At 39.8% G+C, this 15235-nt stretch overlaps 1 protein-coding gene across 1 annotated transcript in view; it reads right to left on the bottom strand.

The window, feature by feature from the left end:
- Nucleotides 1-15235, bottom strand: part of Gpr158 (G protein-coupled receptor 158) — a 352600-nt gene that overhangs the window by 31416 nt on the left and 305949 nt on the right. The window contains exon 7 of the mRNA XM_075970642.1: nt 7397-7635. Coding sequence (XP_075826757.1) covers nt 7397-7635 — 239 coding nt within the window. The remainder of the gene's footprint in view (nt 1-7396; nt 7636-15235) is intronic.

The raw sequence follows: 15235 nt of genomic DNA, 5'->3' as shown, positions 1-15235 counted from the left end.
CTACACAGATTATTAGAAATGGGTTAGATCAATATGTAAGAGCTAACCAATAAGAGGCTGGAACTAATGGGCCAGGCAGTGTTTAAAAGAATACAATTTGTGTGTAATTATTTTGGGTCCAGCTAGCTGGGTGGCAGGAAGCAGCCTGCTGCTCCTACTACAACAGAATTTGCAGTCCTCCTTCCTTGGCCTCCCAAGTGCTGGACTGCAGGACTGCAGGTACTAGCCACCACATCTGGCAGACCTTTTCTTTTTCCTTTGTGCTGCAATACACTGTCTTGTGTAATTTGTTGCGCAAAAAAAATATAAGAAGAACTGAAATGTCTTAGAAGAAATGGTGGTCATCATTGCTACCTTAACTTTCCATGTCCCAGACGTCCTGTTGCAAAGCTGTTTCATGCACTATGATACCAATGTGTGTGTGTCTTTGTTTTCAGGTACATTTGCATGCATGTGTGTTAGGAGGCTGGATGACAACATTGGGTCCCTTTCATTGGGCACCATATCGCTCACTGGTAGAGAACTGCTAGGTAGTGACTCCCAGGGATCCTCCTGCATATGCCTCCTCAGCACTGGATTTACAGCATGTACCTCTAGGCCTGGCTCTTCTATGTGGACTCTAAATGCAAAAGTCTGAACCTCAGGCTATCATCTGAGCTATCTCCCCAGTTCCCACAACTCACTCTCTCTAATTTCTATAGTCAAGGCAACAATACTTTTTTCCACTGTATGCTCTTCATAGTAAAGAGTTGACTGCTGATCAAAGAAGTAGAATGTGCTTTGTAAGAGGTAATAAATAAGAATAAAGCCCCACTTCAATTGTTCTGAAAACATAGGCAGCCATAGTTTCTAGGGAAGTGTGAACTAGGACAAGCCTTTATCTTTGCCTGAAAATGGAAACCACATTTTAAAACCGGAAACATGCAATGAAGCATGGGTTAAGGCATATGGTGCATCAGAATAAAAGAAAATTTATACACAGAACCTAATTCAAAAATATTGCTCTGAGTCAGCTGAGAGGAAGCCTACCCCACTTTTTTCAGTGCTCATTAAATGCACTTCCTCAACATCTCATCCATCATAAGGACACGCGGTCTTCTAGGATAGTCCTTTAAATCCTCGGAAACAATTGCTACCTTGGAATTGCCCTGCATGGCTCAATAAAAGACTTACTGTAGTTTTATCAATCCATTCTAAACATTTGCATAGGACTAATTAAATTACGGAGCACATTGTTTGTTTCACAAATTTAAAATACACCAGGAAGGAGGATAGCAAAGAAAGGCATATCAACAAAGGGGAGGAAAGTAAACATGTTTTCTGTCATACCATGTGGTATTTTGAATATTTATTTATTTATTATGTATACAATATTCTGTCTGTATGTATGCCTGCAGACCAGAAGAGGGCACCAGACCTCATTACAGATGGTTGTGAGCCACCATGTGGTTGCTGGGAATTGAACTCAGGACCTTTGGAAGAGCAGGCAATGCTCTTAACCACTGAGCCATCTCTCCAGCCCCTACCATGTGGTATTTTGAACAGAAAGATGATCAGTGTCAGAATTCATTGAAAAAGTGATACTTCAAAATTTCCCAGAGGAATGTGAATCCAGGCATATTACAACAATTTATTTATGACACAGTAAACAGTCTCTCTCTCTCTCTCCCTTCCTCCCTCACCCATCTCTGTCTCTCATGTGCATGCGCTCTCTCTCTCTCTCTCTCTCTCTCTCTCTCTCTCTCTCTCTCTGTGTGTGTGTGTGTGTGTGTGTCTGGTCTGTCTATATGGTGGTGGTGAATGGAGGTCAGAGGTCAACATTGAATATCTTCTTCTATCAGTTCCCACTTTATCTTTAAAGATGGGGTCTTGTATTGTCTGTGGAGTTCACTGACCCAGCTAGAAAAACCAAGGATCCTCTTGTCTCCACCTTCCCAACACTGGGATTAGAGGCACAGTCATACCCAGAATGTCACAGGGGTGTTGGGAATATGGACCCAGAGTCTCCTGTTTACATAGCAAACACTCCATCGAGTGAGCTAAGTATACCAATGCATTTTAAACTTGGCGAATTAAAACTCAGAGTAGGGGATGCCAAGCTCCAAAGCATTTCCAGAGCCAGGACACATGCCAGGTCTTGATAGACTTACTTTATCAAGGGTTCTTGTCTGGGATGCCTATTATTTCATAGGAATCCTCCTAAAAGAAGTTGCTCATTAGTGATGCAGACAGGTGGAACAGCACAGGAGAACAGAGGAGGAACGGAGGCCCATGGAGGCTTTTCCTATCTGTTCTTGTGCTAGAAAAGGATCGGCAGAGAAATTGTTCTCAGTTACGGCACTTTGTACCACATTTGATTGGCATAACCTAAATTCTGGAAGAAGCTGAAGAAGAAGCTCAGCGCTTGCCCAAGTCTAAACCGAAGTCTGGAGTGTATCTAATTATGAACTAGCATGCATAAATGCCCACGATGACACCACTTAGCTACTGGCTTCTTTTTGTTAGTTGGTTTGCATCAAAGAATAACGTCCCTCACTGGACCACCTCAGCTACGTTCAAGCTCGGAAGAGGTGCTACCGTGAGGGCTTGGCCTCGAGTATCTAAATCTAAGTACAAAGACTGTCCGGTTGGTGAGATATGATAAAATTTAATTCAGACCTGGGAAGTCAACTCTTTACACATCTTAAATTTTACCAATGATGTTGGAGACTCACAGGATGGAGTTTTGAATTCTCAGTACAGCCAATCTTAAAGATGTTGTGAAAAGTGCCAATGATGGCCAGCTGGCTTCCACTGCAGCAGTTACATTCAGAAGAGAACACAGGACCAGAAATGTTTTCTTTAATGAGTCTAATGGGGTTTTTATTTAGTTGGGTTTTTCCAATTAACTAAAGGTTAACTTAAGTTTCAAACTCTATTCAGAGTCTTAAAAGACAATGAAGTAATTGAAATTTTCATAAAAAGTAAATAAATTTCCCACATCTTTAATATTTATAATTATAGCATGTAATGTTTTTTAAGATTATAATTTCTACTTTCATGCTAAATCTGTACCAGCTTTTGATGTGGACTACTGGGGAAGCCAGATGTGACTGAGTCTCGTAGATATCTCTAAGGCTACCAGGCATGGTGGGGCATTCCCGTAATCTCAGCCTTAGGAAGGTATAGTAGGAGGATGGAAAGTCTAGGTCTAGCCTTCATTAGCAAGTATGGGGCTAGCCTATTCTCCATGAGACCCTGAATCACCAAAGCAAAAGGCTGGGAAGAACCAATTTGGTTTAGAAGCCTTAAAACATGTCCTAAAATTTGAGCATCCATGTTTATATTTAAAATGAATTGAGGACAGTTGTGTAATTTCTGGATTCTTAGCTTTAGCAAGTTCCTTCCTCCTAATCTAATTCTGGCCACAGAAACTACAATGAGAGAAAGAGGACTGGGATTAATTTTTGTTCTTCCAGCAAATATTTATCAAGAATCTGTAAATGGCAGCTGGCTTGTTGGGTGTCAGGAAAACAGTCTTACAGCGGTGATGCTGAGGAACTGTAGCTGTCAGGGGAGGGAAGGGTGAAAGGCAGAGGGGTACACAGAGAGCATGCTTACATGTCCTCCAGAAAATCTGAAGTGATGAGCACGATCTTAGTCAGCATAAGCACTTCAGAATAGTATTCTTATAAATTTAGTCCTCGGGCATGAAACTTAGAGGAATTATATTCTGCTCTTGAAAGTTCCCACTCTGACCTATCTCAGGGCCAGATGGGGCTCAGCCCTCCTTGCTTTATGTTATGTTCTCTAGAATTATCCAGAAGTACTGTAGAAATCACTCTCTGCACATTTTCTTCCTGCTAGGGAGATATGTCATTTGCTGAGCTTTTTCTGGATATGAAGAGCACAGAAGCTGTACAGTTGTGTGTCCCTTATCATGAAGAAATGCTCAGAAAAATGAGTCAAAACAATTTTATCATGCGCTCATCACAGAGTACACTTCTATCAGGTAGACAGTATAGGCCAGCTGTTCAGGGCAGCAGAGCTGGTCACTGGGAGAAGTAGGAGCTGCTGCCCTAGCAAGACAGCATCACTTCTTATAGTGAAGCTTTAGTTCTAGGCAGGAATGCCTGCCCTCTCAAACAGCAGTTGTCAACCAGTGGGTCACAACCCCTTTGGGAGTCACATATAAGATACTCTGCATATCAGATATTTACATTACAACTCATTACATTTACGAAGTGGCATTAAAAATAATTCTATGGTGGGGGGGGTCACCACAACATGAGGAATTGTATTAATGGGTTGCAGCATTAGGAAGATTGAGAGCCACCACTCTAAAACAACGGTCCATGGTGGAATATAGTGTGTAAGCCTGCAATGCAGCCTCTTACGGTCATGTCAGCTGTTATGTGTGATACTGCTGAACTTCCATACAAGTGACACAGCATTGTGTTCAGTCACATCAGCACCACCAAAACCCTGACTACGGCCTGATATGGTGACACAGCAATGGTATGCCAACACTGTGTGATAAGAATGTTCAGTTAGTGTCATTATAAGTTTAGGGGACCATCATTGCATATAGAGATTACCATTAGCCAAAATGTTATTGTATAGGCATCATTGTACAATAAAAACAGTCAGGGCTGATGGCTCAAGGTTAAGAGCACTGACTGTTCATCCAGAGTTCCTGAGTTCAATTCCCAGAATCCACATGGTGGCTCATAACCACCTGTAAGGCCCTCTTTGGTCATGCAGGCATACCTGAAGGCAGAACACTCTACACATAATAAACAAATCTGCTGGGCTGTGGTGGTGCATGCCTTTAATAGCAGCACTCAGGAGGCAAAGGCAGGTATATCTCTGTGAGTTCAAAACCACCCTGGTCTACAAAGCAAGTTACAGGACAGGCTCCAAAGCTACAGAGAAACCCTTTCTTTCTCAAAAAAAAAAAAAAACTGAAGAAAAATAAACCCAAAATCCAAAAAACAAACAAAACAGAAAATCAGTCTATTATATTAAACAGCTATGTTTGAGAGTCACAAAAGAGCTAAGAAAATGTGGCCATCATGGACTTCCATGAGAGATTTTGAAAGTAGGGGAGGTTCAGATAACTCAAAGGTCTTACAAAGTGAGAAAGGTCATGTGGAGTGAGGTGAAGTGTTGATTAAGTGTGCTTAGGTTAAGATGGCTATTCACTAATATGGTGTGGACAATAAATGGTCAAAATGAGTGTGAACCTCGGTGATTTACAGATGGATAGGCAAGAACGTTAAGAATCCTCTACTTATGCTTAGATGTTGTATATGAATAGACCTCTATCTGATGTTACCTACTATGCTTAGGTGTTGTATATGAATAGAAAAGTGAGGTACGGAAGCAGGGAGCAAAAGGAAATTAGCTCAAACTGGAAATGACCAGTAGGAGGCGGTGTCTTGTGGTCTGAGGTCCTAAAGAGCAGTATGGAATGGCCAGAGGACAGCTGGGATTTCCTGTCACTCTGCTCCAGCAAGGCCATCTGACTGTACCCTGAGAACCCAAGATACACACAGTAGAGAAAACCAGGTTCGTCTGGAGTCATATGAAGCATGCAGTGCTGAGTCTCAACATCCCAGGGTGCTGAATGAGAAGATCTGGAGTGGATCCAAGCTGCACATTTCTAACATGCTCCCAAAAGATGACACAAGGGGACCATTGTTCTAAATCTCTCCCTTGTCAAAGTTCCAACCCACCACTCCCTGGATTTGGTATGCTTTACTTTCTATAAAAGCACATGATGAAAACAATCAAAATTGAATTTATTGAATCATTATATAATTTTCCTGGTTCTCTAAATTTCGGATGTTTTCAATATATTTACCACCAAGCATCATTCATAACGTGTTCCAACATAATGTATTCTAACTCTTTCTACTTAGATGTCTCCTTCATGTTTGATATAACTCCCACCCACCTCCATCTGTCACTGTTCCTATCAAATGGAATGTTACCTACATGTCTTTATAATAACCCAAACATACCCATGGCTCAAAGTGTTTCCACAGAAAGATTCTTGGGGTGCAAAAAGGAAGACAAAATGTTTGGACAAGACCCCAAGAATACATTATGTTGGAACACATTAGTGTTATCATTTTCTTTTGTTCAACATAAACATAGTGGGATTTTCTTCATAATAGTATGAAGAAATTACTTTTTCTGCTTTGGTTAGCTTGAGAAGTATCAAGTAAAATGGTAAAGGCTTCCACGGAGTAAAGATTTGATATTTACGCAATGTCTTCCTTCTCATACCCATACTAGAACCAAACCCAGAACTGCTTTCTGTCTTTGCTGTTTGGTTATCTTCTGAAAGTTAAGTTGCTTAAAATCTCTTCTCACTACAGCCATGTCAACAGCCACATGGCTTCATCAGTACAGTTCAGGGTTATAAAAGCCTTGAATACCTTGCCTAGGAGAACATGATCTATTTAAATTTTGAACCAATAAGGACATAGCTAGTTAGCTTCTAGAAAAAAAGCTAAGAATATTTAACTAAACATTGATTGACAAGGAGACAGAAAATGAGAATTAAACTCGTATTTTTACTTTTTACATATGCCCCTTAAAACAAGTTTGGGCTTGTTTGTTTGGTTTGAAAATGGGAAGAAAAAGAAGAAGAGGAAGAAGAAGAAGAAGAAGAAGAAGAAGAAGAAGAAGAAGAAGAAGAAGAAGAAGAAGAAGAAGAAGAAGAAGAAGAAGAAGAGAAAGAGGAAGAAAAACTTTCCTCCTTTTTTCCTCTTTTTATATCTTTGGAAACTTAGTTTAAAATAGCTGATTGCTAAAATGTCCCGTATATTTCTCTTAAAAAAAAACAGGAGTGGGTCAGACAAATAACTTGTGCTTTGGAGTCTGAGTCATGACACAGCCATTCTGTTTTTCTATCACGTAACATAACATCTCTTAGTAACATGATTTTGTCATTTCATCCTGGACTCCCAGAGAATTTTCTTTAGAGATAAATATAAGGAAGATAAATTAATCATAGATTTTAGACAGTCAACTATTCACCAAGAGTGAATTTGATCAATAACATAAGACCTTTGTACAGAAAAATACCAACAACCTCTCATCTACCACCCGAGAACATATATCAAGATGGCTACTGTTAAATCAGCTAGACTAATCGATAATTTCTCTGCACATAGATTTTTGTCTTTGTTCTTGTCATTTCTTACACTTTTTTCAATAAAGGAATGAACCTTTGAAAAATGAAAGTTTTTTGCATTCCATATATCATTATCATTTTTGTAATATTTTTGTTACCAAAATCACATTAAAAGTCCTTTAAACTTAAACATCAGATTTGACAAGGCTTTTCAGTAGACTAAGTTTGATGCTGTTGAGAAATCATGCAAAGCACAAAGTAAGCACATACCAACTGCTGTCATGTAATCCCAGCGGTCCGTGAGGCACATGTTGAAGGTGAGGTGATCAGATGTTTGCCCTTGGCCAACAAGCAAAATATCCCTCTCCAAGTTCTGACACATAGAAGAAGTCCAGCCAACCAGAAACCAAAACACCACCAAGAGTATTACCGCCAGCATCCTCATGACCCTACCACCAGTCATGTATGGAATTCTTTGTGCCGTTCTTGAGAGAAACACCTTCAAAACCCTGCAAAGGAAGAAAATCAAAATGTGAGGATAAAACAAATGGTCAGAAGGAAAATCTTTAAAATACAACATTTTAGCTTTCAGGAAATTGAAACCCAACTGAAAATCACCTACATAGTTTTAAGATAAGAACCCCACAAACATTATTGTTAATATTTTTATTAAATTTCACTTTTGTTCCAATATTATTCTAAGTCAAATCTTCCTGAAGTCAATTGTTTGCTCCTATAATAGAACATGGCTATCATTATTTTTCTGTATTTCATTTCACATGGCTTCTTCTTATAGTTATTTTATCACACTGTTAAATAATGTGGTATCATAAGTACAATTATAAAAGAGCTATTTAAATATTAGGTTAAGTCAGTAAAGTCATGTTGTCAAGGAGGATGGTCAGAATGAGCTGTTTAAAACTGTGGGCTTTTCAATGGACGTTTTCTTTTCTGTGGAGACAGCTCAAACAGCTAAGGCGGAGAACTACTGCACTCTATGACCTAAATATTATTTTACTTCTCAATATGACAGGAAGGAAAACTATTGAGTTTTCCTGTGTTGAAGTTTTACTGTCTCAGCAGCCGTTGCCTGTAGCTCATCATATGGGATTGACCCTTGTGAAATTCCCCACCCATATTGGCATATCAACTCTTGGTGGAATTACGCAGGTTTTCCTTAGCTGAGCATGTCGTCAGGTCTAGAAAACACGACCAAGCAGCTGGCATCCTGGTTCTCTGGCTCTTACAATCATTCTTTCCCCTCTTCTGCAAGGTTCCCCAAATCATAGGTGTAAGAGTTGTGCTGTAGGTGTATTGATGATGGCTGGGCACCCACAATTACTTATTCTTTGCAGTTTGACCAATTGCAGAACTCTGTAATAACGTCCACCTGTGGCAAAAAGAAGCTCCTTTGATGAAAGGTTAGAGCTACAGGCATCTGTAGAGACAAAGAGAGGCATTTAGACGGCAGTCAGGAATTACGGTGCTTTAGGGAAGTGGCGGTAGTAGGCTCTCTTCTCGGATCTGATGGAGGAAGGTCATTGGTTAAATAAAAAGAAACTGCTTGGTCCTCATTGGTTAGAAGATAGGTGGGAGGAGTAAACAGAACAGAACTCTGAGAGGAAGAGGAAGTGAGCTCAGACTCCACAGCTCTTCTCGGGAGCAGACGCCTCAGCAGAGACGCCATGCCCCGCTCCTGGGCAGATGCATGCGATGAAACAAGCCGCCAGGTCAGACATGCTGAGTCTTTCCCGGTAAGACCGGTGCACACAGATTATTAGAGATGGGTTGATCGGGATATCAGAATTAGCCAGTAAGGGCTAGAGCTAAAGGGCCAGGCAGTGATTAAAAGAATACAGTGTTCATGTGATTATTTCGGGGCATAAGCTAGCCGAGCAGGCGGCCGGGGTGCTAGGAACACAGCCCCGCCGCTCCTATTACTACACGGATCCATGACCACAATAGCCTCAGGTGGTTGGCTGGGTTTTCAGTACCATGTATGACTTTCCTTGAGCAGGACTGAAATCCAATTAGCAGCTGCTGCTGATGCTCAAGACAAACGTGCCACTATTGCACTATTGAGGGTATCCTGCTAGCTGGTCACTGCTGTGGACTGTAGGCTTCCTAGCTGAGTAGGTCTGCTGATCGCTTTTCTCCCTAAGTCACCTGCACAGCATCTTTGGATATTATGAATGTTAATCCACAGGTAGGAGGCTTCCAGATCATTCCAGCTTGATTCTTCAAGACCTTGTCTGAAGAGTATGACGTCCTCAGCAATAGGGTCTTACCTTCCATTTCTGGGAGGCTATCAATGACAATAGCAATAGCCTATATTGTTTTGGGAGTCTCTTAAACCCCAATTTTATCTTTTATAAGTTGTATAATTATATGTATACCAAATAATTGTTTCAATAAAAATTCTTGGGCCATTAAGATGGGTTAGCAATAAAAGGTTGCTTACCCTATGCCTGATGACAAGTTCCATCCCAGGAACCCACATGGTGACAGTAAAGAACCTAGTCCCAAAATGTGTCCTCTGGCCTTCACACACACATTGCGGCATGTGCATGCCCATGTAACACACATGTATGTACACAATAAATAAACAATATATATACATACATAAATATACATACATAAATAAGCAAAATGATTTTTTTTATTTGGTGCTAGGGATAGAATACAGGGCCTCAGGCATACAAGGTTTCCTTACTGCTGAGTTAGGCCTCTGCCTCTTTCAATTTAATTTCATTATGATTCGTTATAGGCAAATTATTGGTGTATCTATTTTACATACTTATACCTAGATACACCTGTATACCTAGGTATATATAAAAATTTCCCTTAAAGAAAGAGGCTTGCATAGAATGTTTAATTATCTCTCCGGTTGAAAGTTTACATCCTAACTGTAAGTCTGAAATTGTTACTATTGTATGAAATCCCCAGAAAGTAATAAAACTATTACATTACAAGTAAAATCAATGGAGGGAATGAAGAAATTGTTATCATATGAAACACCACATTGTCATGTGCTATGTGTAATGGATATGCCTATTGTCCAGTGGAAAACGTGGGGCTGGATCCCAGCCTTACTGGAGACCATACTGAGAAATGGTAGAAGGGACAAGACGCAAAGTGGTGCTGTTGTCAAGGGAAACGTGTAGGGGAGAAAGAGCAGAGTTATCTTGAAGCAGCTATGGAATTACTTTGCAGGAAGGGGTGTTGCTTCCCAACATTGCCCAGGACTCCTGGGTGCTTTTCAAGTTCCTGCAGGATGTTTTTTAATCAGGTTGAGGGCTGCTGCTTTGGAGAAAATTACTTGTTACTTATGCTTTATTTCTGTGACAAAGATACATAGAATGATTTTTTTTTCTGATACCAAATTTTCATAGAAACTCTGAAGCTCAAAGAGTAAATAGTAAATTCATTAAGTGCCTTATTATGCCTTTCCAAATACTCCTTGCTTTCATCTCATCCCCGTCCCCGTCCTTCCCCTCTCTGTGTCTGTGTGTGTATGTGTGTACTCGCATGCACGTGCTCAAGTACAGGAGTGTGTACAGGTCAGAGACTGCTGTTGGGTGTTGCTCTCTATGGTTCCTGGTGCTATTGGAATGGTTCTCTCACTGAATCTAGAACACATCAATGGGCTAGACTGACTGTCCAGTGAGCCTACAGGATCTGCCTACCTCTGCCCTCCTACCCTGCCTCGCAACACTTGAGTTATGGATACATGCCTTGCGTATAGGTGCTGGGGATTGGACTCATGTCATCATATGGTAGAGGATCAAAGACTCCAATCACAGAGCCATCTCCACAGCTCCAATAGTCAGATAAATTTTGACTGCAGAGGAAATTAATATGATGTGAGTTTGGACATTTTTTAATAAAGAAATCTCATTTCTAAATTACCAGAAATGTTTATGTTTTCCAGACGACCCTTGGGTACTCATTGTACAACCTGATAACTCAAGATTACTGTAAATCCAATAATCCCATTTCTAGACAGGAAAGAAATACAATCTGCATTTCTGCCACCACTGATTTTACAACTTTCAAATAAAAAAAAACTGTAACAAAAAAGTCTAAACAGTTTAGAATGTGAGTTTTTTAAATGGTATAAGATGCATTTCTAGACACACCTTAGAACAAAGTGAGAAAATTGTGGTCTATCTTCTGAAAATTGAGCCCTTGTTCATTTCTATTAGTTGGGCCCTAGAAACCAAATTTTAAACGTGATTTTCTAGGCATGCATTTGTATGAAACACAACTATGGAAGCACATATACATACACATACACACATATACTCATACATACACACGGACACATGCACAGACATATACACCCACATGTACACAATACATACACACATATATTCATACATATACCCACACACATGCAGACACATGCATGCACACATACATTCATATACTCATAACACATACACATATACATACATGCATTACATATGTATACACATACACAAAGCTTCTAATGTAATGACAGTTCCATGATCTTTTCACAGATAAATTTTACTTTAAATTTGTTTTACTTTGTTTTAGAGACAGATTTTCTCTGTATAACAGTTTTGAAACTTGCTTTGTAGACCAGGAGATCTTGAATTCAAAAAAAAATACACCACCCTCTACCTCCCGAGTGCTGAAAGTAAAGGCATGCACCACCAGACCCAGCACTTTAAAGTTTTTAGTTAAAATATACTTATAACATTCCTTCCTTCTTTTTCCTCCCTTTACTTTACTATTCTCCCTCCCCCATTCCTTCTCAAATTCTTTGGTTATTACTTATATGTATTTATATATCTTGCTGAGTCCTTTAACTGTTGCTTATATGTATATATTGTTGCTTATAAGCATGCATGTTTTAATATTATATTGGATAACCATTTAGGGGGTTCATCCCTGGGAAAGACTAATTCTTCTTCTCATAGTATTCTTAAATTGGCTGTCGCTTTTCTTTATCTAGCAGTGAGACCCCAGGACATTTCTACATCCACAGTGGCATGTCAGCTGGTGTTGTCATTGTTTAAGCAGTCACGTGGTCACATGGCTAAAATTTCATGGGTGTAGGGAAATAATCAGGAAGCTATCTTCTCAGGAGGTTTTCCCATTTGTAAAGGCATAAGAATTTAGAATGAATAAGGAACACATTATTCTGGCTGACATGTGGGTGGAAAAAATGTAATTTTGAAGATAAAGGGTACTTGTCCCTACTCTCTCACACTCCACATTTCTAGTTTGAGCTCACACAACTGTTTCTTCATCCAGGATCTGGTTGATACGCTCATCTCCTCATCATGTGGGCTTCCAGCTCTTGACGTGCATGAAACATAGGCTCCCACTGTGTCATGGTACCCTGATTTCCCTCCCTTTCTGTCAGTTCCTTTTCAGCCTTGGAAGTTATCTCCTTCCTCGGCCATCCTTTCACGTGGCAGTGTTTTTCATGGGCCTTCTAAATGTCGCTCCTGAGGTTCTTATCCTGCACAGCAACCCAGACAATTGCGTCTGCTTCTGTTTCACTTGTCAGTCACCAGCAAATCCCACATCTATATATTCAGCTCAGAACACTCCCCCGAGTCCAAGCTCTGTAACTTAATGGCCTACCAAAGACAAGCAGATCCCCAATTAAAACACTCCCTCCCTCTGCCCTCCAATCCACTTGGCTGTATGTTACCTATCTCCATGGGTACTGTGACCTAATTGTACAGTGCAGAGACCCAGGAATGAACTCTGGAGTTTTTCCTTCATCCACACTCCAGCAATTAAATGAATCATCAAGGATTTATTTTCTATGTCTTCACTGTCTTTCAAATCCTCCAGTTTTTTTCCATCTGCACCACCGCTATATAGCTCTTGCATACTAATATGCTCTCATAGTAATGTTCTAACTTCTGTCCTTACAGTCTTGACCATATATAATCCACAGCATACAGTAAGGCTGCACGGTTTTTCTATATCATTCTTCTGGTCATCTTCTACTATTTACCTTCCTTTTGTGTCTCTCTACCCAAATCTTAGATCCTCTCTTTTATAGTAAAAGGCTTCTGAACAGAGGCTCCTCCTCACCCAGCAGCTGTCTATCCATTTTTTCCTTCCAAAAGACCCATAGGTTCCCCCTGAATGACACGTAAAGGTCATATAACTGAACAATTATTTCCAGCAGACTTTAAAAGGGTGCAGGTGATTTTCCAAATAGATTTCTTAGACCTGCAAAATAGATCTTAACTTTTTATTATGACATGGCCAAAGTTTAATTCCCTCAGTGAAGAAAGTATCGGTTCCTACAATGTGTGCATATCTTTGTGATTTCATAACATCTATTTTATTTACAAAGAAGAATAAAGCTCTTCATCCTGAGGCCACCCAGGCTGCTGCTCCATCCATCCAAGCAGAGTAACCCAACACCATGAAGGCTTGCCTCTGCCTGTAATGTCTGCTAGTCTCCTGGGGAAGGAAGCATTTAAATGGGGCTATGAGTTGGTGTCACTGTCTGTCACTCTGCTTCAGTGGTGACAAATCCCTATGTTCATTTAATTTTCATCCGTTTATCAAATCCTCATTTTCAGAACTAAAAGCTACTGATTCGTCCACTAAGTGGATTTTTAGATAAGAATCAGAGAAAGATAAAAGGATTGCCACTATCTGGATGAAGATAAGTTAGGCTTGCCAACATCCAACTTCCCCAGACTGCTACACACACATTAATTATTGCTAGCATAACAGAGAACAGTCAGCACTGGCCTCTCGAATGCTTTGTCAGGCTTGGGGTCTGCCTCGGCCTGAAGCTCACATCATCTTTCTTTTGTTCTACCCTTCACTCGGCAAGGTAGGATAAGGAGCATTGGTGACAAGGGGAGGGAAGGGGTGAAGGGAGCAGGGACACAGAACCCTCAAGCTTCATCCTGGATGGTTAGCTCAAGAATGAAATCTTATCTAGTCTCAGAAACAGAGAGGGAAAAATGAAAAAAAGTGAATAGAGCTTAAGAGAATGTGATATATGATCAAGCACATCAACACAAATAAAAAGGAGTAAGAAAACAGGAAAAAGGGAGGCGTGAAAAAAATATCCGAATAAATAATGGTTGACCCAGTGCAAATATGACAGTAGACATGAATCCACATATTAAAGGGGCTTTTGAAATCCCAGGTGGGGAGAGCTAGAGAACTCATATTATGACACATTATCACAGTATTATTCAGTGGGTATGAGTTGGAGACAGAGAAGTAAGTCTGAAACAATTGGAGAAGAGAGTTTTGTCACATACAACATACAGTGGATCCTCATTTTGAGGAAGTGCAGATTTTTAGTCAAAAGCATGAAGGGTGAGGCACAGCAAGATGACATATTCGAATTATCTAACTCTTTACTAACTACGATCCCATGTCTGATAAAATTATTCCTTAGAAATGAAGGTAAAATCAGAATATTCTTAGATAGATTTTTTAAAAAAGAGTAAAGTAGTTTGCCTCTGTTGAGCATGCTGTCTGTGAGGTGTTAAAAAAAGGTTTTACACATAAACAACAGAACATCATATAGAAACTCAAAAGCACATGGAGATATGATGCCTCTGGTAATAGTTACTAAGTCACAGTATTAATGCACTTTACACTGTGATTTTTTTACCTATGTGATTTCAGACACCATGGAAAGTGAATATAAACCTGTGTTGACAGGCACACAATGTGAGGTGTAATTTTCAACATGAACAACACTAAAGATGACACAAATACAACATGCGTAAGGTTTTTACATTACCAAAACCAAGTAGATTAATCTGAAATGAATTGCTATAAATTTAGGCTATAATTATAATCCTCAGAGGATTCAAAACATAAAGCATGCACAGTAAGGTGACCCTAGAATGGCAAGTAGGAAGTATTGTCTCCTTACAGATGTAGATAGTCATGGAGGAACAAGGGCAAAACAAATGGCATTTAAAGTAAATATGAATTGCTAAACGGAAGAACGACTACCTTACATGTTGTTGAACCAAGTATAAATTGACCGAAATCTTCAAGCAGAGTGTGGCTATGACAGAACTAAGCTTTTTAAATGATCTTGTATGTTGCCTATAAGAAATTCACAAAGAAGCA

The sequence above is a fragment of the Microtus pennsylvanicus genome, chromosome 4 (assembly GCF_037038515.1).
Source record: "Microtus pennsylvanicus isolate mMicPen1 chromosome 4, mMicPen1.hap1, whole genome shotgun sequence".
Classification (NCBI taxonomy): domain Eukaryota; kingdom Metazoa; phylum Chordata; class Mammalia; order Rodentia; family Cricetidae; genus Microtus; species Microtus pennsylvanicus.
Note: the sequence above shows the minus strand (reverse complement) of the source record. Positions and strands in the feature narration are given on the sequence as shown.